Here is a 22,069-nt window from a genome sequence, read left to right on the forward strand (position 1 = left end):
GTTTTCAGCTGCCTTACTGTTGAAGAGGTAACAGATGTCTACAGGTGAAGCACAGCCCTTGTGCTTGTTAGTTTTTCTTCCCCAAGCAAAAGATGTGCTTTCTCGGCCATTAGTGTCAGTAGAATTTGTGTCTTCTTAAGAAATTACTCCCTCCTGCCTCCATAAGATCTTGCCTCCTGATCCTTGGACTGCGAGAGACACTCTGTGTGTGTGTGTCTGTGTGTGTGTGCGCGCAAAAATGTGTAAGCCTTTGATGAATGTAAAGCTGGTGCTGGGAATGCATCAGATCTTGTAGGCTAAACAGTGTTGGGAATGTCATCGCCCAGCAGTGAGACCTCCAGCAGAACGAGGGTGCTGTATGCTTCTGAAGCTGTCCTCAAAATTATGGCAGTAGGAGAGCTAAGGTTTCCATGACAGCAACTGAAAGCTGAAGACACCACTCAAGGGACAGCCGCCTGAGCAGATATAAAATAATGGTGCAGGTTGGGTGTGCACGGGGCTTTGCACTGGGGGCTGGCAGGAAGCAGCTGTGGCAGAGGCTGTGACACAGAGCTTGGGAGAAAGGCAACCGCAACCAGACATCATGTGCACTCTGACAAGAGGTGCAGACAGGGTGTGTTTTTTGTGGCTATGCAGATTTCTTCTAACCCTGTGTTCTCACCACAGTGAATGCACTGGATGCTTTTCTGGTCCATGTTCAATTGTTCGTGCTCCTGGCTTGCTTTGCTGGCTGATCTTTCTGTCTGCCAGAGTCCCTGTTGAGTGGGATGCTGTGGGGAGACGGAGCAAGTGCCCAGCGGTCTGAAGAGGGATCTGGCTGGGGGTCCCCTACCTGCTGACTTGAGGCCATGGGAACAGCAACTGCTGAAGTCTGTGTTGGGGCTATAGGTGTCAGTGATTGTGGCCAGTCCTAGGAGAGAACAATGCTTGTGCAGCTTGTTCTGAACTCTCTGCACGGCGCTCTGCATCAGCACCCGAGTAAATGGGGCTGATGTCCTCAGAACGGGACATATAACCAAGGCCCTGAGCCTTGGTGGCTATCTTGATCCAAGATCTGTCACCCTCCTGGTAAGAGCAAGTGTGATGATAACCCTGGGACAGCTTCCAGCCTTTATACTTTCTACGTACTCTGTGCAAAATGCCACATATTGAGGTCCACCAGTGTGCAGGCACTGCTAATGCAACAGTAGCTGGGCTGTGTTGTCTTTTTTCCCCTTTTAATTTTTTTTTTCTTTTGTCTTTGAATAGCAAGTCCTCTTACCCCTGTTGGGAAAAAGTATTGGGCTAGGTGAGCCACTGTTCTGATCTCATAAGGTATGTCATCTGTCTTGTTTGGAGTGGCCAGCACTTTCCCTGACGTGTTTTTCCCCATCGCAGGTACTGGTGAGACCCAGGTGGTCTGAGAGTTCCTGCCCTGCTTCCTGGCACTTCATGTAGTAATCCCCACGCCAGCTGACCTAAGATGTGTCATCAAGTTGACTTAAAACTGAGTCAGTGATTTGCTGCATGAGGCCCAGAAAAAACATTTGTTGCATTTTGTAACATGCAAAAAAGCTCAAATGTTCACAAAACTTGCCTAGTTCCAAAGTCTGTCTAGAAAATGGGACTGTGGTAGGATCTGTGGTTGGTACAACTCGCCTAGACCAAACTGCGAGGATGACGGCTCTCCAAACTTGTGTCAGGTTCAAAGTAGTCACCATGCTATGGTTGAATGTAGTGTCCAAATCCCTTACTTCTGCAAGGGACTGTGAGGTTTTTAGGCACGTATCAGAGAGATGCCAGCAGTGGGACTGGCAAGGGCCGACTCCCTTCTCTGCTCCTGGCCCTGCTATCCCTCCTCTCCTCGCCCCCACTGCACATGCAGGGATTGCAGGCACTGGGTGAGCGTTGGTGCCTTGCTTTGCGTGTCATCACCCCACAGGAATGGTCGTGTGACATTATTATGTATTTTAAAGATGTTTTATATATTGACAGTAGCGCCATTGTGAATGTGCAATTGATTTTGTTTCACCACTAGTGTTTTTATGTCTGGTGTTTTGTCCCTCAGAGATAATTGCAATTTGCTTCATATAACTAGGTTATGTTTGACATTGGTGACATGCAGATAGTTGCTATCTGACACGGTGTCTCCATGTAATATGTGCCTAAAAAGGATGTCCAGTCATCTCACCTCTTTCAGGAGCCAGCATTGTCTGTTCAGAGGTGCAGAGTGAACCCAGTGCTTGTTGTGCTTCTTGTTTTGGCTGATTTGGGGTTTTTTTATCACCAGTTAAAAGTAAAAAGCAATCTGGAATCTGCTGGATTCACAAACAGTAAATACATACCATGTTTCTAATGTGGTCCCCGGTTTCAGAAACAGAGAGGTTCTAATTTTGATATTCAGCATGCAACAGAACTGAAATTTGGGGGGGGGGGGGAGAGATCTGTTCCAGTTTAAGCAACCACTTAGAGCAGAGGATGACTTCCTGATGCCTGTGAAGTAGCTACAGACTGTGGCAATATTTCCCTCTATCTTCATAAGAGGTCAGTGCCCTGGGCACTCAGGCTTTCAGAAGAGTTTGGCACTAGGCATAGTGAAGTTTTTCTGTAAATCCTGCCATGGGGTAATGAGCTGTTCTGAAAAAAAAGGCTCAGATGATTTATGGTGTTGATCTCCTATGCCATCCATTTTTAAACGGTTTGTCTGGTATAGCATTCATTGCTTCTCTCTGACAGTGAGATGATACCTCTCTGCCTGCTGTTCAAGATCACACTGATGTCTTGCTGCCTTATCATACTGCATGCTGTGAATTTTTTATGAGCTGTTGGTGATCCTCCTTGCAGCCTCCCACCTCCCCAAGCCTGTAATCCTCGTTGCAGATCCCTGTCTGCAGTTATTGCTCCCTGAACTACATTACTTCGCTTTTTCTATCCAGGCGGATCTTTATTTTGAGCCTTACTTTCCCTGTTTCTGCGTGGATTGTTTTGTGTTTCTTAGCTCTCACTGCTGCTCCAAATTTAGCATGATCTGCAGTTGTAATTAATATGCTGTTTGCCTTTGTTTCAGGTCATTAATAAGGATGTTGAATAAAAATGTTCTGCCTGTTGATTCTGGCATGTTCCCATAAATAGCATCTGTGCACAGGCTCAGCGTACTTGGAAGCCTAGCAACCTGCCAGCTCCCCGATTGCATGGTAGTTTAACCTCGTATATCTTGTCTCTCTTGTATCCACTCCCTGTCGCCGTGCTCTGGTTCTCTCTTGTCCTTTTGCACAGGCTTACTTGTTTTCTCTTCCCCTTCGTCCGCTTTGTTCCCTCTCTCAAATGCTTCTCCCACTGCGCCAGTTCAGAAGCATTTTGCTTATGCTGTGCTCTGTCGAGCGCGGTCGGACGCTGTGCTTCTGCGGGGCTGCAGGGGGCAAGGCGTGCTACCTGCCGAGGGGAGCGACGCGTTGGGGCCCAGCTCCCCATGGAGGCATTTTGCACCAGTTTACTCCATTAACACGGGGTTTGTGCATTGCAGAACTAGCAGGGAGAGTGTGGAGACAATGTAGGAAGGAAGTGAAACTCCTGTGTTTGGGAGTAATCCTGTGTTGAGGTCTTGAGAAAGAGTAGGGAGAAACAAGGAGGAACCCACTTAAAACCTCTGCTCTACTGGATTAAATCATCCTTCCTTGAAACAGATCCTGGTTTACCATCCAGTCAAAGTCAGCTCTGGGCTTGGTGTTTGAGTTGTGCAGTGCCCAGAGCTCTTGGGCCCTGCTGTTTGAGGTACTTGAACCCCAGCCTCAGATTTCTGCCGGACCTGCAGCAAGCCCTAAACCTCCCTGCAGAGTTTTGGGTCTTAACTGGGACTGCAGTTAGAGCTGTTGGCTGGCGACACTGGTTTGGTACGTGTTGGGAGTAGAGCTGTGGCCCTGGCAGAGGGCTCTGGCTGGTGCTGCAGCCCAGCTGCCTGTGCTCAAGGACGGAGCTGGTGGGGTGATGAGATCGGAGCTACCTCCTGGGCCTTTCTGCACAGCTGTGGGCACTCTCCTGGCTGCGATGGGCACCTGGATGAGCATAGCTGAGGACAGCTGTGGGCATGTCTCTGACCATTACTGTAAAAGGAGGTCCAGAGGCTACGTTTCTAGGGAATTTTCCTGAAACCAGCATGTTCAGATAAATGGGAGAAAAGTGGGCTTGCCCAAAGCGAAAACTCCTGCAGTCATTGCTTTGAGTAGATAGCAATTCAAAGCAAACCTTAGCCAGCTGAGATGCTCTAAAACTATGTAAATTTGGGGCCCTGTCCAGGCAAAGCTAGCTATTGCTCTGGGGAGCAGTAGGCATGGCACACAGCACTCCCACACCATCCTAGGGGCTAGGGAGGATAATTCAGCTCTTGTTCTGAGTAAATTCTCAAAAGAAACAATTTTACAGTAGCAGAAGCAGGAGCAAAGGCCCTAGAGGGCCCTGCAGACCTGTGGAGCTCCTTGCCATGCAGTGCCACAGTATCCAGAAGGTACAGAGGTATGTGAGGATGACACATGCCTAATAACATGGTTATCTCCATTAACAGAGTAGATCTGAACTCTCACACTGAACATGGTAATTGGGGGTTGATGCTGAGAAGGGGCTGCTTTTGGGTCTGTGTGTGGCAGGAGAACCGTACTGCAGGCATAAGGTGGACCGCAGAGCCGTGGAGTCAGTGCCGGATGCATTCCCAGCCTAGTGGCACACTTTGGCTCCATGCCAGGCAGATGCCTCCCTGCCAGCAGCTCAGCGAAGCAGATGCTCTGCACTGCCTTCAATCCATGAGTAAGGCAAAACTGAATAAATGATCAGAAGATGGCTTGAAAGTATCGTCCTCCTCTCCCTCTGGCTTTAGTATGAAACTGTGAGCTGCACAGCTCTAGCTTGCTTTTCACAACACCAGAAATACCAGTCTTAAGCCCACTGTCTTTCACAGATCTGTTCATTGGCTGTTCTGTTTCCTCTCTCATCCCACATGTCTCCAGACAGCTTTTTCTGTTGTGTTAGCTTTTTGGTTTTAATTTTTTTTTCTTGAAGTCCTCATTCCACTATTTTCCTTTTATATTTTTTTTTTCCTTTCTTTCATTTACTTTGGTATTAGTATGACACAACCTTTTGTCAGGTGGCTTCAGAGCTCCTGCTCAGACTGCTGTACTGTTGGTGGAACTCCCATGCCCTGGCTCTCTTAGATGCTGGCCCTGCCTGCCCAGGTGCAATGTGTGCTCCATCCCCAGGCTTGTGGTTAGCGAGTCCTCACCCAGCCCTTTTCTAGCTCCATCCTTATCCATCAAGCACCTCTTGTTTCACAGAGCCCTGTCTGTGCAGCCAGTGTCAGCTTGGCCTCCTGGTGAGGACAGCCCTGTGGAAATGCCTCTTGGCCTCATAGCTGGGCATCTTGGGGAGGTGGGGATGCTGCTAGCTTGCTGTTCTTCCTTCACATCCATCATCAATGGCTGCTGACATCCTCCTCCACCACACTCCAGCACAGCCCCCTCCCAAGCTGCGCTCCTGCCGGTACTGCAGCACCAGTTGAGGGGAGGAAAAGCAGTATATTATTCCTCCTCCACAAGATGGTCATCTGTGCTCTGAATTTGGAGTCTCCAGTGGCCTGTGATCATGTGTGAAGCTAATATACATGGATACACTGCTCAGTCTGCAGTCTATAGGTGAAGTGTGAAATACTGCAGTTTCCTTGTGGGTGTGTTTTGCTTTGATAAGTCATCTCAGTTGCAGAGTTAGCTCATTAAAACATGCAGAAGACTAATCTGGCTATTTTAGCAGCTTCCTTTTTGTATATTAAGTACCCTCACTAAATTAAAAAGAACTGTATCATTAACTGTTTGGATTCCAGGTATTTTATTGTTACTTTTCTTGTGGTTTTTCTGGTTTTTTCCCCTTCTTTTTCTGCAACAACTGTGTTTTTTACTCTTTATTACTTAGGAGACCTGTTTAGTTGCAGGAATAAGAGGGAGTTTTCGGTATGGTGGGTTGCCACTTTGCTCCATAGTGTAATCCTTTTGTGTTTCATGGAGATGTTCACCCCATACACACACACACACACTCTCCAGCCCCCAAAAATGAGCCCGGTTCTCTTCTCATGTAATAACTGTAGCTGTGCATAATTAATGTAAAATCAAATGGTTTATAGTCTGATTTTTGGTTTGAGTTCATAATTAATTCTGCAAAGGAAAACTTGAGACATGTCTGTACATGACAAATATTTGCCATCTTGGCTATTTATACATTGGGAATTAGTGCCAAGTAATATTTTCATGCACCCTAATTCCTGTAAGAACCACAGAAATCTGGTATCACTGTACAGTGCATTTGTCTGACAGGATTTGTTTCTGCTCTGGTTACCAAACTGCTGAGTAAGTTTGTTTGTGGAGATGTTTCAGCCCTCAGGATTTATATGAGGAAAATTCCTGCTGTTACGATTCCTCCTCTTCAAAGTCAAAAAGTAGGCATGTTGTGTGGTATAAGCCCCAGCCGTTTTAGCTTGATCACTGCAGTAGTGGCTGGGGCTGGCAAGTCAGGGCTGGAGGGGCAGGAGGATGGAGCTTGTGGTCATGGTCCAGGGAAGCCCTGGGAAATCCCTGGGAAAGCCCCATTTGATCAGGACAGCATGTTCCTGGGAGGGTCTGGCACTCCTTCTGGGTTGGCCTTTCTGCCTCTCCCTTTGCTGAGCCATCCAGGCCAGGGTCAGCTTGTTCCCCGCCGTGGCTGTAGGGAGAGCTGGGCATGCCAGCTGCCCCCTCTGAAACGCGAGTCCCCCTCCTTTCGCTGTGGCACACCACCAGGCAGTCCCTGTCCTGAAGTACAGCTGAGCTTGCCTGCTCCTGGTTGATGGCTGGAGACATGCTACCTGCAAGGCTGCCTGTGCGGCAGCAGGGCTCCTGCAGAAATGTTTTGGATAAATCCTCCTCCCGCTTGTAGCACAGGGCTTCCCAGGAGGTGTGAATCAGGAATGTTGGTAGGGGACCTGGGCTGGAAGGTGCTGTTCAAAGGTATGGAGACAGGGTGGCATGTAGACCCTAGGGCAGCCCCCAGACTCCCAAAATACTGTTGTCCATTGTGCTGCAATGCTGGTAGTGTGGAGTGGGCTGGATGAAAGGGTCTCTGTTAAGCTGAGCTCTATAAGAGCTGAATCATCAAGTGGCATAAATCCCTTCTATTCAGTGCAGCTATTTCATGTGGTCTGTACGTTGCCTACCACTCAGCCTCTTTCTTGCACTGGACAGAGAAGGAAAGCAAAAGCAGCCTTAAAGTTGCGTAAGTCTCATTCTACCCACTTATATTTAATTCTGGTTTTAAGCAATCAATCATGATTAAGATGGATGGGTGCCTTGAGAAGCACTTGGTCAACTAAATAATCTGTTGCTTTGAAGTGGGAGAAAAGCCCCTCTGTGCTTTAAGAAAGCAAAGAGACTGCTGAAGACAGGAGATTTCAGCTCCTGTGACTAGCAGGAGGTTAACTAGTCAGAAAGCCCAACAGACAATATGTTCTTGTAATGATTCAGGATTATAACCTTAATATTTTTATGTTAGCTGGATAATGTCAGTATTCTGTGTGTCACAGATCCGTTCCCACAATTACAGTCATTTGAGTGATTTGGAAGGCCTTACTTAGTGATGTTTCTGCACAGCTCAATGTCACATACAGAAAATGACAGGATAGGTTTTCCCTAATTTCATAGAAGACCAAGTCCTTGCACTGACAAGGCATGTGCAAGAACTGCAAGACTGCAGCAGAGACTGGAGTGCGAGTTGTTGTGGTGTCGGCATTTTTTCTGATCTGAGAGTAATCTATAATTCAGCAAAATCTGTAAATAATGTGCAGAGAGCATGCATGATTTTCACTTCATTTCTGTACCTCCCTTCAGGCAGAAGTCTGAATTTGGCAATAGACTTCAGCACACTGGGCTCAACTACACAGATGAGCCTTTTCTGGGAGTAGCTTGAACACTGCAGTCTGCTGAAAAGAATTGCTTCTTAGGTGATGGTGTCCAAAGCTGGTTTTAGAGATGTATCATCTTTACTAGGACCATTCTGATTCCATTTGCTTGTTGCATTTTGTAAGAAAGGCTTTGGTTTGCTGCGCAGGAGATGACAAGAATTTGGGCCATATACATAATGTTTGGGTAAATCTGTTTTTGATTGATCCACGAATAGAGTGGATAAGGTCCATTTACTCCTTCAGTCCGCAGGGGTGACAATCAACATGAAATATGGTTGCGCTGTTATTTTACCGAATATATTTCTATTATATTTTCTTTTAGATGCTGTAATTTCAAGCACTGTTAGTTGGGAGTTGATAGAGGGATACAGTAGACACGCACCTACATAGATATATTTTTGTTTTCTTTTTGCAAAGATAGATGTTTTACATTACATACTGGGAAAAGCTGATTGTGAATTCCTTTCTAGCCACTGTGTGTCTAACAGGGTTCCCTGCTGGACAGACTGCTGTGCAGACACAGACACAAGTAGAAGACCCCTTTTTGGGGATAGGGTTTTGCCTTTTTGTTTCAGTAACTCTATTTAGGTATTTGAAATAGTCTGTTTAAACCAAAACATGCCTGTGTGTGTAGGGTGGCAGGGAGCCCTGGCTAAACAGCGCATTGCTTCAGATCGTGCAAACTCATTTGAGGTTGTCCAGTAATATTCTTACTGTTTGGATACACTCCTGTTTTAATTTTACACTTGTAAAATGAATCTGTACTCTTCAGGCATAGGATGAGACATGGAACATCTCCCAACACCTATGGGAGAGAGACATAAGAGTATATGACAGCTTGAATGTGAGTGGTTTTAAGTCGTGTAGTTTATTTGGGACTTTCATGTAATACTTTCCTCCTAGCTATTCCTGTTTTCCTTCCAGCCTCTCTCCAAGAGGAGGGGCAGCTCTAACGCACTGTTCTTCCAACCTTTTCCCATAGTCTCCTCTTTTGTTACAAGTCAAAACAACTCAGGCTATGGATCATCCATCACACAGGAATTGAAAGACGCTAGAGACAAAACCAGCAAACATATCAAAGGAGAAGCAATCAGTGCATAGGTGCATGGCTCGAGCAGGCGGGCCTGGGTCCACTGTCTTGTTCTGCTGCCCCAGCCAACGATTCCCTCTGTCCCTGGAAGTCTTTATTGTGGAAACTCTGACGCAGGTCTTATCTTTAGGGGCGGGACATGATGCTCTTAAACTAGCTGGCAGATCAGACTCGAGCAAAGACCTGTCTGGAGGAGGCTGGCAGTGTCCTATTAGAAGAGTTGTTTCTACTCTTCTGTCATGAGTGATGAACTTCCACTCCACTGTACTTGGTCAAAGCATACTATGTGAACGTGTCACAGCATGGTGCTTCAGTGCTGCCAAACTCTCCTGAACAGCACACTGGTTAAATGGGGACAGGCGGGAAGTGAAAAGACATGTCCCTAGGGCTGTGGGGCAGCAGGGATGGGCTGAGAACCTCACCTGCTGTCTGCCTAGCCTGAGTGACCCTGCAAGCATCGGCAGGCAGGGGCAAGGATCATCTTTACATCAAAGGAAGCAAAAATAATGGCAGTTGGCCCCTGGCACATCCTGTGTTTTGTTTTTGTGTCTTTCAGCATATTTCTGTTTCCTGATGACAGCCCTGGGCGTGACGGCTGGTGCGCATCGCCTGTGGAGCCACCGTTCCTACAAAGCCAAGCTGCCTTTGCGGATCTTTCTGGCTGCAGCTAACTCCATGGCTTTCCAGGTGGGGTTGTGGTTGCCCATCCAAATTCTTGGCCTCCAGTCAGCTTTCTCTCCTGTGCAGGGATCCCCTCAGCTTAGAGACAGAAAAAAAAAAAAAATACTGGCAGAAAGACGTTTGCTGATAACACATTCTGCTGGCTCAGGGGATGCAGCGCCTCTCTCACCACCCATGTAACAGTATGCATTAGACAGTCCAGGAGTAATACTTACTTAATTACTAAGTGGAACATGCCCAGATCAGGGGCTCAGCACCCCAGCAGCCTATCTGTGGCATAGGTCAGGCCTCACACTTCACAGGACAACGTGGAAATTTTTGTAAGGGCCAACTTAATGCAAATATGTCTGCGTAATCAACTCTCTTTGTCCATCCAGGCAGTTGGAGATTTTGATGTGCCCAGAAAGGAGAGCAGGCATCCTTTCACAATCTTAATTTACCTCTGTTTTATGCAGCATTTTTCACCAGTAAAATTCAAATACATTTGCAAAGAAGCATGTTACTAGCTCTGTACTTATACTGATAGGCCTCAAAATTGTTTGTGTAACACCCAGCTAGGAGTTAGCCCAGAACCAGGATCTTCTTGGTGTGTAGTTACTCCTTTAGCTGTTTAAAATAGAGATACAAACCTGTACTAACATTAAACTTACTGAGCTTGGCTGCCGTAAACCCTTGTGGCATTAAGTACTACATGTGTGTTGTGCCTTGAGTTTTCAACTTTTTCCCTTCAGTCTGTTTGGTTGCCTTCTCGTTCACGTACCTTGACAGAAGATGAAAAGAGTCCCTTTACCCACTTCTGTACTGTTCATTTATCATCTTTGATTTATCTTTTTTTTTTTTTAAGGTGGAAAGAATTAATCTAGTTAATCCCTCTAGACATTACACAGAACACAGTGCTTTTGCTTGAATATGGGAATGTGTCCATTTTGACTGTAGGCTTCCTTTATTCTGAGCCATATTCCAGCTGCTTTGTGCTGCTTGGTTCCTTGCAGAGCTTTTACAAGCCCTTTGCTCAGCGTTTTAAACAACTGTTTTGAGAACCCTCTGTTACTGTCCTCCTGTTTTACAGCCAATCTTATCTTTCATAGGTAATTTAAATGAATGTGTCGAGCTGGTTGCAATGAGACTGTACATTGGCATTTCATTACATTCTGTTCCCCTGTTGCTATGGGTTTTGCTCTCAGCTGCATTGGCCTCATCACTGCTTTTGGCTGAGGACATGGTGTGATTCTGAGGCAGGGAAGTACTTCAAAGTAGCTTCAAGCCACTTTTGTGCCCTTCGTATTGGAAAGAAAATGAAAGACCAAATCACCTGCTCTTAAATCTTAAGTAGTCTGAAGCCCGTGGCATCCATTGGCTGCTAAAGGCTGTTTTTTCACCACCATGAGCGGACACTGAATGAGTTTTCAGGTCCATCTCCCTCATGTTGGCTTTGGGAAGACGAGGTAGCATTGGAGATACCTACAACATCCTTGGATGCTGAATATTGAGGAAATACACAGACTTCTTGAAGGGCAAGGGAAACTGCTGAAGAGTTTTATCTTGATGCTGCATGGGCTGTGACATGCCATACTTCCTTTGAAACACCATCAGATACAGCCATTTTTGCCCAGTTGCCTGGTGCATTTTTTTATGGTTGGAGCATGCTGAGCTGTGTTTGCCATCTAGAGTGAAGCTCTCACAAAATTGAAATTAACAGTGCTTCTTGCGGTCACATCAGTTGCAGAAATAGGTCATACCTGGCTTAAGTCTACTTGATCTCCTAGTGTTTAATGTTCAGCATCTCAATTGGGATGTGCTGCTGTCTCCTCTGCTAACTGCATTGCACCGTCGCTCCTGGCCATCTCTGTGAAACGTGTTGTTCAGCTGGGGTTGTGCTGTGAGCATTTGCACACAGCAACAGTGGTTGTATGGAGATTTGCGTCAGCACACTGAGCTTGTGTCCTGGTTTCAGCTGGGATAGAGTTAATTTTCTTCCTAGTAGCTGATATAGTGCTGTGTTTTGGATTTAGTATGAGAATAGTGTTGATAACACACTGATGTTTTATTGTTGCTAAGTAGTGTTTATATTAAGTCAAGGACTTTTCAGCTTCCTGTGCTATGCCACTGCGGAGGTGGAAAGTGGGAAAGGAAACTGGGAGGGAGCACAGCCAGGACAGCTGACCCAAACTGGCCAAAGGGGTATTCCATACCATATAACATCATGCTCAGTATATAAACTGGGGGGCGTTGAGAGGTGGTGACCACAGCTTGGGAACTGGCTGGGCATTGGCCAGTGGGTGGTGAGCAATTGTATTGTGCCCTACTTGTTTTGTACATTCTATTATTATTATTTTCTCTTCCCTTGCTGTCCTGTTAAACTGTCTTTATCTCAACCCACAATTTGGTTGGGTTTTTTTTTTTACCATTTTTTGGTTGTTTTTTTTTTCCAATTCTCCTCCCCATCCCACCAGGGTGGGGGGAAGAGTGAGTGAGCGTCTGTGTGGTACTTAGTTGCCAGCTGCAGTTAAACCACAACAGGTTGTTACGTAGCCCAGTTTGTTGTCGTGTTTTGGTCTGCAGGTTTATTTATGGACCTGCTAATGAAACCTCATGTCTGCATCACTGTCACAACATGATGCTGTCACTCCCTGCTTTGGAAGTGATTTCACTCCTGTGTTTGCCTGAAACTTCATCAAAAGTGATGTGTTCCTGAAAAATGGTAGCTATTAATATGCTCAGAGCATATTTACACGTGCTATGCTCCAGTTCTTAGTGTATTTATTGCCAACAGTTCTGGCTGCTGGCCTTTATTTCCTCTTAGCATTTTGTGGTTTTTAATTAGATGCAATTCAGTTGTTTCACAGCTTCCTAACCCTTTCATATAGGGAATAATTTTTCTTACCAGCCCTGTAGATTTTTGCTATGGTATGAAAAGACAAGTTAATTTACCACAGTATTATTGCTTTGACCTGGTTACCTGGTTATCTGCTGTCCCACAAATAATTTTATCAAGTGCTGTTGTGACAAACTGATCAATAGTCTCACTTGAAAAATTATTTCTGGTTAAGGAAGAGGACCTTTTCTAGGTGTGTTTCTTGCATAACTCTGTCATTTTTAAATGACTTAATCTTCGCATTTTCTAGTCTTCTGGATATTCCCGCTGAAGCCACTGGAAGCAGTGTAGATGCTTTCATTCCCTTGGATTTCTCTGCAGAAAAAAAATAAGATGGCAGCAAGGTGAATATCTCCCCTTGCTCTCACTGAGGAGTTTGGTGACTTCCTTTGCTTCACTCAGTTTACTTTGTTCTCTTGTGCAATGAGATAGTTAAGGTGCGACATACTGGAGCATTGGTAAGGGGCTGATCTTCACTGCCTCCTCTCAATGGCTTGGATGAGTCAGGGCTGCAGAAAACTGTTCCCATCATCCCCAGCCCACTCCCAGTGTCCCTGCGGCCATAGCTGACAACAGTACAGGGCTGAGCACAACCGAGTGCAGTGGAGCTGAGATCTTTCTGGGGCTTTTCTTCACCTGTCCCTGTGGGATCTTGCAGAGAGAGTTCATCTTTTCAAGGCTGAAATTGGACACACAGGCATTTGAGCTGTATTCTTTAGCTGCTCTTTGCAGTTGTTCCTGGAGTCCCCTCAGCAGCACAGGCGGCCTCAATGCTTTCTCTCAAATATTGGCAGCTAAGAGACATGATTTCTGCAATGCTTTCAACATTAGGGCTTTTGTGTCACAAAATATAGATACACACAGTTGTCATTAGCCTGGGCTTACTATGTCCTGCAAGTATATTCAGTGCCATGATGGCTGCCGCGCTGCGGTTACTTCACAGACACCACAAATGGTTTGCTCAGTTCTGCTGGCAGCAAAGCTGCTGTGGTTGGTGGTTGTGGGTGCTATTGCTGTCCCTAAAAGTAACCGATGCCCGCCCTTCCTTTGGGTATTACTGCTTATGTACCTCCCTGGCTGTGCAAAGGTGGAAATAGTAGAGGAAAGCAGACTCTGGTAAGCATTCTCTGATTAAGGTTCACTCTTGTGGATCTGGGCATTAACTAACATGTCCATGTTTTGGTGCTCGTGTAGGGCAATTCAATTCACAGATGAGTCTGTGGCCTGAGTTTTGCAAATGTTACACATGCTTACAATACCCTGCCACTAGTAGCTTGGCACCACTGCACAAACTACCAGTTTAGACAAATAGCCGTTGCATACTGCAGAGCAAACTGGGAGGCTGAAATCCCTTTGGCTGAGTAAACTCAGAAGGTCTCACTTTACAGATCCAAGTTTGAAATTGGGGTCCATCCCTTCCTCCCTGCAATCCACATAATCCCATTTACAGCCATAAGGCATGTCAGTGACCCTTATCGGCTGACAGCTTAAGCAGAGACAAGACTGAACTTGCTTTGTATCTGATCCAATGCTGAGCTCATGTTATGGGTCTGAGACTTTTATTCCACCCTGGCTGCAAATGCAAGACTTGATTTCCCATAAAATAGGCATCTTTCCTTTGATATCTTAATAGTAGAATCATAGACTGGTTTGGGTTAGAAAGGACCTTAAAGATCATCTAGTTCCAACCCCCCTGCCATGGGAAGGGACACCTTCCACTAGATTAGGTTGTTCAAAGCCTCATCCGACCTGGCCTTAAATGCTTCCAGGGAGGGGGCATCCACAACTTCTCTGGGCAGCCTGTTCCAGTGTCTTGCCACCCTCACAGTAAGAAATTTCTTCCTAATACCTAATCTAAATTACCCTCTTTCAGTTTAAAACCACTGTGCCTCATCCCATCACTACATTACCTGATAAAGAGTTTCTCCCCATTTTTCCTGTAGTACTGGAAGGCTGTGCTCTTGTACACATCCCTGCAGGCAAAGCAGTAATTTAAATGGAGGTGCTGGTTTTACTGTGGAAGACGCATCCCTCCAAAAGGCTGAGCAAGTTCAGCTCCTCTTCAGGTCAGGAAAAGGCACATGTAGTGTTCCACAAGCTCTGTCCCATTTTCAGAGTTGTGTTTGTGCCTGGAGGGTGTCAGTGGTAACCAGCCACAACTAGCTTAGAAAAAGGATGCCAGAACTGAGTGTCTCTGCACAGTAGTGCCCTGAAAATAAATATGCAAGCTTCCCTCATGGCAGGGTCATAAAATAATAGTGTAAACATGTATGTACCTGGTCCCTCCAGCGCAGTGTCCATCCTCACACAGTGAACACCCAGGGAGGACACAGGACCAGGGCAGGCTGATGATGGTAACTCCCAAGAGGCTGTTGCTTTACAGCCATCTCCAGCCCTAGGACATGTCCAATCTGTCACCAGTTCCCAGAGCATGTCCCATTTTGTGTAGGCCCTGACAGGAGCAGTGTGATAGACTGGCTGTCTGCAAAGCTGGGGTCCCTCAGGCTCTCTTTAGTTGATAACCTTTTTTTGATGAGCATCAGAGAGGGGCTCATTGCTGTTACTGTGTGGGGAAGGAGCTGGAAGTGGTACTGCTGGAGCAGCACCCGGCCTCTCTCCTCTCACCCTGCCCTACTTTCTGTGCAGAACGACATTTATGAGTGGAGCAGAGACCACCGTGTGCACCACAAGTACTCGGAGACGGATGCAGACCCACACAATGCCCGCCGTGGCTTCTTCTTCTCCCATATCGGCTGGCTGTTCGTGCGCAAGCACCGAGATGTTATAGAGAAGGGGAGGAAACTGGATTTCACTGACCTGCTGGATGACCCCGTTGTCAGGTTCCAAAGAAAGTAAGTAGGAGTGCTGGGCCCTTGTGCAAGGTCCCTCCACCTGGTTGTCTAGTTGTGGCTCATTCCTGATTTTTATCTTTACCTTTTCTTCCCCAAGATATCCCTGCCACCTTGATTGCAGGCATTAGGACTGCTGTCCCTCTTGCCCCCACTGTTGCCATGTAGCTGCCGCTTGCTGACTGGCCCTGCAGGCTCTGCTGCACAAGTGAGCCGTGTCCTTGTCCCTTTCCATTTCCAAAAAGCCAGGGCTGGCTGTGAAAATAGTCACAGCAGAAGTTGCTCTTGATCTTCTCATCGTTGGAGCAAGTGCTGTTAGCTGCCTTCATGCAGAAGTGCACATCTCATTCTGCAAACTCACCTTTGGTACCTGTGGACCAGTGCAGACTAAGCACTTCCTCTCCCATGATTTTCATTCTTTACAGGATTAATTATCTCCCTTGAGAATTAGCACAGACCTAGTTCAGTTTGCTCCACACTCTGCAAGAGGTGGGAATTGAGCAACATGCTTTGTCCTCTGTGTGAGTGCCAGTATTTTAGGCACAAGAGGACTGTCTCTGCCTGCAAGCGTTTGGTCGAGGTACTTCGGCAAACCACATAAACTCATTTCTGAGTGTTTTGTGGGTGAGGGGAGCAGTCAGCTGAGCCCAGAAATGAGTTTCTTTTTTGCGTTAAAGAAATCTGTGCACTAGCAGAGTTACCCCTGCATCAGAAGAGCTCCAGGAATGAGGAATTCACTGCCCTCTACATATTGTTGCTTTTACTGGTTCCTCAGTCGGCAGTGCCTGTTTGCAAAGGCTCCCTTGCTGGTTGCTGCAGCTCCTCTTGGATGTGTTATTACTTTTTCCAAGACAACAGCATCCCACAAGAAGCAGGCTTTACTGCTTTGGTTATGCTGCAAATGTATAGTGAAGAAGTATGTTTTCTGCAGGGGAGTTGTTTTAGCAAATATCTCTACTCTGGATTTGAATTTAGGACTTTGGAGTTTACCTTGCCTCATCTGGGATAAAAAAAATCAGGTTTCTACTTTCTATTAAGGTTCATGTGTTGTTTTTTGACAGCATAGAAAACCTGGCAGGTCAGATCAGTAAGAATCATAATAAACCCTTCTTTGTCATGTTTCATTTTAAGGCCAGACTGTTAGCTTTGCTGAATTCAGTGGTGCTGGTGAGCTGTGGATGACATACCACTCAATCAGTTTAAAACCACATCACTTCAGCTGAAATCACAGTACTGTGCCAGGCATGGCTGACTGTTAATAACAGAGCAATAATCCTGCATGTAATGTGAAAGACAGGCTCACAGGTGACGTGTCTTCATGACAAATTTTTCATTTGGTGAAAACAGTGCTCTTCAAGCATTGGTTCCCCTGAACTCCAGGTAAGGAGGTTTCTCATTACAGGGTGGCTATTTCAAGTCAAAGAGAGACAGAGAAAACATAGTTTGTGCTCGTTCAGATGTGAGATCTCACGTCTTCATCAAAGAGTTCAGTCTGGGCTTCTTGCATCTCACAGACTGATTTTAATTGGTGCCTGATAAGCTGTTTTCATATTTCATTTTCTTTTCCTGGCATGGGAGAGGCTTTGAACTTTGAAGGAGTTTTCTGGACTGGAAAATACTTTTCTTCTCCAGCTCTGCTTAAAACCTGGCCTTGAATTGATGAGGTTCGCAAACTTTATCTACAGCATGGTTCAGAAGTCAGTCAGATGAGTGGGAAATTATCTGTTATCTTTGGTGGAGCTAAGGATGGGGACTGTTTCCCTTGGAGAGCCTTAGCTTGGGTAAGCAAAGATAGACTTCTGTGGGAGAACTGAGGAGATACTGTCTTTCCACCTTAGTTGGTGTTACTGGAAAGCTGCAGATCTTCTGGAGCCCAGCATGTGAGGCACAACCTCCAAACAACAACAAAAAATGTCAGACAAAGAACTTGCAGGGCAAGAGATTAATTTATTTCATACACAAGACGACCAAAACTAGCTAGTGTATTATAGATGAGAACTATGTTCATGGAAATTTTCTTTCTTCTAAAAATACTATATTAACTATATACTAAATATTAACATTTTTCCAATCCTCTGTGGGTTTTAATTGAAATTTTTTTGGTTTTTTGTCAAACCAAATTGACAGTTCTTCCTATCGGAAAAAATTTGAGCAAATGGAAAGTTTTAATAACTGTTTAATAAATCCAAACTCTGTCCTTCCTCATACCTTCCAGAAACAGGGGTCTATTTTAAACCTGTCATATGGGCACAAATAAGATGGGTCTTACTTTCCATTTCTTTTCTTTCTGCACCCTTCAAAATCCTGTCACCTCAGCCTACCGCTCCAATTTCATGTGGCAGCTTGCTTTGATGATGATATCCCAGGATCACTGTGGGCTGTAGTAAATCTAGGCTCCAGGGAAGTGGAAGGGCTCAACGAAGATGATGGGGCTTTGTTTCCTCTTGAGCTGGGGACACACTGTAGGTGGCTCCCAAGCTGAACTCTCTTGCTGGTCTCTCCTTCTGAGTGCTGTTAGCCTGTTCTCCATTTAGAGTCATTTATTTCCTATCTTGCTTTTGGCTTTACCATCCCACTTCTTGCTGAGCTGCTCCCTTTCTCCACGTGCCTTGGATTAATTCCCCCAGCATGATTTTTCTCTGTTTCTCCCGCTATGGTCTCTGCTCTTCAACTCTGTGCTCTCTTCATCCTACGCTCTCTTCCCTGCCTTGCCTGGGCACGTGGCTTTAGCTGTACTATAAAGCTTTCCTGTTTGTTCTCAGACTGTTTAGCGTCGTCCCTCCCCGTTTTAGACTGCACACTGGTTTTGTCCAATATATGGAATGGGTGACAGGGCTTGTGCCAGCCAGTGAGCTGGGAGAGCAGCAGTAATCCTGGCACCCAGGCCAAGGTGCATCTTTCTCCTCACTCTTGTTGGGGTGCCTGTGGGTCTCGGTAGCTGATTTGGGTCTGCTGCCACTGTTGGAGCTCACACAGCAGTGGTATAGAAAGTTGCTGCTCCTCCCCTGTGCTGCAGGTTTCCTTCTGATCTGAGCACGAGGGGAAGTCTTTGCAAGCTCTTGGCAGTGAACATGTTTCCAACACAGCTCCACCAATGCCTCGCCAAGTCCTGGGCTTTTCCTATCCCCAAGCTGGACCCTAGCTAGCTCTGCACTTCCCCAGGTTTAAAGGTGCTCAACTTAGGAGGTTTGCTTTGGGACTGGGTCTCAGCTGTTCAGCTCCACGGTTACCTGCTGCTTTGGGATTTTGGGTTGTCTTGGCATTTTGAATTGCGCTTGGAAAAATTATGTCATGATTGTGGATGTCTGAAATGTTACCTGCTGCCCCAGTTACAGGGCCGGCCCAGGTTATGCCAGGGATTTCTGACAGAGCTGTGTCTCCAGTGATGCAACCCCACTTCATCACAGCTGTCATTCCCACCACAGTAATGGTGTCTTTTTCTTTCCTTACAGGTATTACAAGAGTTCTGTTGTGCTGATGTGCTTTGTGATCCCTACCTTTGTGCCATGGTACCTCTGGGGTGAGAGTCTGTGGAATGCCTACTTCCTTGCCTCCATCCTCCGGTACACCATCTCCCTCAATGTCACCTGGCTGGTCAACAGCGCTGCTCACATGTACGGCAACCGCCCTTACGACAAGTACATCAACCCCAGGCAGAATACCTTTGTCACTCTGGGAGCCATTGGTAAGTGCTGTAGCCCTGGGTAGAGCTTTGCAAACTCAGCGACATCCCATCCTGTTTCACCATGGTCGGGGCTTTGGGCACCTGCAACTGGACACCACTTGGAGCCAGGGCTTGGAGGAGGCTGGAGCTTGCGCATCCTAGAGGAAGGCTCCCTTGTTCTACTGATGGTGCCCACATGGAAGTAATGCCATGTAGTCTCTGGCCAGAGACGTGTTCACAATAGCAATCCTCTTTTCTCAGCAGTCGTCTGGTGCAGCAGAAGTAAGTGACTCTGCTTCTTACTCAGTTGTGCATCTCCCCTCTTGAAGCACTTACAGTTTTCTTCCCTGAGCATAAGGGGTGGGACATGCCTCTTCCTACTGGGGAGAAGAGCGCAAAGCACTGAAATGGAGTCCATTGTGGGTCTGCCCCAGAGGTCTCCCATAGCCAGGGGTGGAGCATAACCTGTGCTGTATTCTGGACTTGGGAAATGGGTGTTGGGATGTCCTGCCCGAGCACGTTCCTAAGTTCATAAACACGCCAGGCATGTGGTCTTCAAACTCCCTCTCTGTTTTTCAGGTGAGGGTTTCCACAACTACCACCACACCTTCCCATTTGACTACTCAGCCAGTGAGCTGGGCCTGAAGTTCAATCCCACCACCTGGTTCATTGACTTCATGTTTTGGTTGGGGTTGGTCACTGACCGCAAGCAGGCTCCGAAGGAGATGATCCAGGCTCGCAAGGAAAGGACTGGAGATGGCAGTGCTTGAAAAGTAACACTTCTCTGTGCCAGGACTGTCGTACACGTGGGTGGGTGTGCGCGCACCCCTGTGTCTGTGGTGGATTTATTTTCCTCTGAGTAAAATTAGTTTTTTCAGATCAGTTGGGCCAAATTAATTCCTCAGGAACAGATTCGGCCCTGGTTTTTTTTTTTTTTCTTTATTAGCTGTGTTATATTCAAACTTCAGACTATTAAGTGTAAAATGTTACGTATTATTTAATATTATAGTTAAACGGGAGAGAGATTTGATTTTAGTCACTGTAGTTCATGTCTGAAATACATTGTAATTTGCTTGTTCATGGTAAACTTTGGCAGGTTGGAGGAACTAACTATCCTTTCCAAGTGCAGTTAGGAAGAGTTTTGTTTCTACTGTTAATGAAGTATGCTTTTGAGACACATCTCTTTAAGGGGATGGGGCAGGGCCCAATGTGCTGTTTCAACTACAGAGTAATGGAAAGGACAGTGACAGCACCAATGAAAAATGAGATGTCCAAGAGGAAAAATCAGCCTAAATTTAGTTAGATGTTAGTTTGAAAACCTGCTTTCTTCTTTTTGTTAGCCCTTTCAGCCAGCCCGGTGCGCTGCTGTCTTTGCTAAATATGAAAACCATCTATTACTGAGCAGGCTTTTGTGTTGAAGATTAGTCTCTATACAGGCCAAAATACCAACAGATGCTATGTTGAGATGATTCCTTTATTGTTGCATATAGATTGTAATTTGTAAAGGTATAGAGCTCAACCATGTCTTATGCCAAATAAAGCTTCGGTTTCAATGTCTGGAGACCTAAGTTATATTCTAATCGGTCATGGCCATCGATGCATGCGTATTTTAGCTCCTTTTGTACAAGAGGCCTCTTAATTTCTTTTTCTGCCTTTGACTAGCAGGTCTTAGAAAACTGACCTTTATCTAAGTCACAGTCTCTACTTACTAATATTTCAGCTGCATGCAACATCCATTGGTTTCTGAGCAAAATATAAAGACAGTTATGTAGCTTCTGAATTTTAACAGTTGCCTTGTTTAAATAAAAGAAAGGGGGGGAAAAAAAAAAGAAAAAATAATTTTAAAAAAAGGCATGTGGAATTAATGGGACATACAGCCCTTTGTGTCAGATGTTAGCCAGTGCAGGAGAGAGGCTTTGTACTGTCAGCACTGGAGCACTTTTGAAGATAGAGGGCATGATTTTCATTTATAAAGAAGGTTACCACCTTGCCCCTCAGAGAGGGAGTGCCTGTTTCCCAGCTGTGTGGCCCCATGCCCTGGGCAAGGCAGGGATCTGAAGATAACTGAGACTCAGGCCCAGATATTTTCAGGAAAGATGTACAACTGGAAAAAAACCAAAATGGTTTGTTTTTTGTTCTCTTTCTTGTTTTTTAAATGATACCATATAATATAAAAGAGTTGTCTTTATTCTGTATTTCGTCCAGCACGTGTTTTAACAGTGTTACTTTGCCATTAATGATGTGTAAACTCTTGGGTGATTTACAATAAACAGTTACGAGTTAGCCTGGCCACTGTGTTTTATTTTGAAACGTCTCCAAAAGCCAAGCTAAGGGGTTTGTGCATCACACATCAGAATTACAGCAGTGTTTCACTTGGCATTTCCAGCTATTCACTTGGTACAGTGTTTCCAAAATACCTGCCTGCTCAGCATTTCTGTTTTCCTTGTCAGTGGAAGAGGAGTGGTGTCAAATGGAAGGGCACCAAGAGATTTGATTATTTTGGGCTTAGTGGCCAAGCTGATAGAGGGGAAGAAGGAAATTCAAGCTGACCTAAGCTTGAAGGGTGACCATGGCAAGTTCTTGCATGTGAAAATCCCACTTCAATAGCAAAACATCAGCCCAGTGTGACTGCAGGACAACATTCTGACCAAAAATATTAAGTATTTTGTTTAGACTTTGCTCTAAGTTCTCCTTGTTTCTGCTGAAGACCTGGGTGTGACAGAAGTCGTGTCTTGATGTATATTCATCCTGGGGTCAGGGACATTTGACAGACATGGGAATTACACGCACACAAGTAGGAGATGTCTCCCCACCATCCCCTACAGTGCCTGCAGAAGAAGGTGGAAACAGGCTCCCGGAGCTGGGCAGTTTCTGACCTGCTGGTTAGAAAGATGATGCTGTTGCTTCGTTCTTCATGTGGTTGATGGGCAGTTAGAGAGCAGCAAAAATCATTGGGAACCCA

The 22,069-nt window shown here is 45.8% G+C and overlaps 1 protein-coding gene across 1 annotated transcript in view; it reads left to right on the top strand.

Annotated features, from left to right (window-relative positions):
- Positions 1-20,616, top strand: part of SCD5 (stearoyl-CoA desaturase 5) — a 34,012-nt gene extending 13,396 nt beyond the window's left edge. Inside the window, exons 2-5 of the mRNA XM_081999138.1 lie at positions 9,595-9,725; positions 15,241-15,446; positions 18,896-19,128; positions 19,687-20,616. Coding sequence (XP_081855264.1) covers positions 9,595-9,725; positions 15,241-15,446; positions 18,896-19,128; positions 19,687-19,877 — 761 coding nt within the window. The 3' untranslated portion in view covers positions 19,878-20,616. The remainder of the gene's footprint in view (positions 1-9,594; positions 9,726-15,240; positions 15,447-18,895; positions 19,129-19,686) is intronic.
- Positions 20,617-22,069: the final 1,453 nt, after the last annotated feature.

This window comes from Phaethon aethereus, assembly GCF_964289735.1.
Source record: "Phaethon aethereus genome assembly, chromosome: 4".
In the NCBI taxonomy this organism is placed as follows: domain Eukaryota; kingdom Metazoa; phylum Chordata; class Aves; order Phaethontiformes; family Phaethontidae; genus Phaethon; species Phaethon aethereus.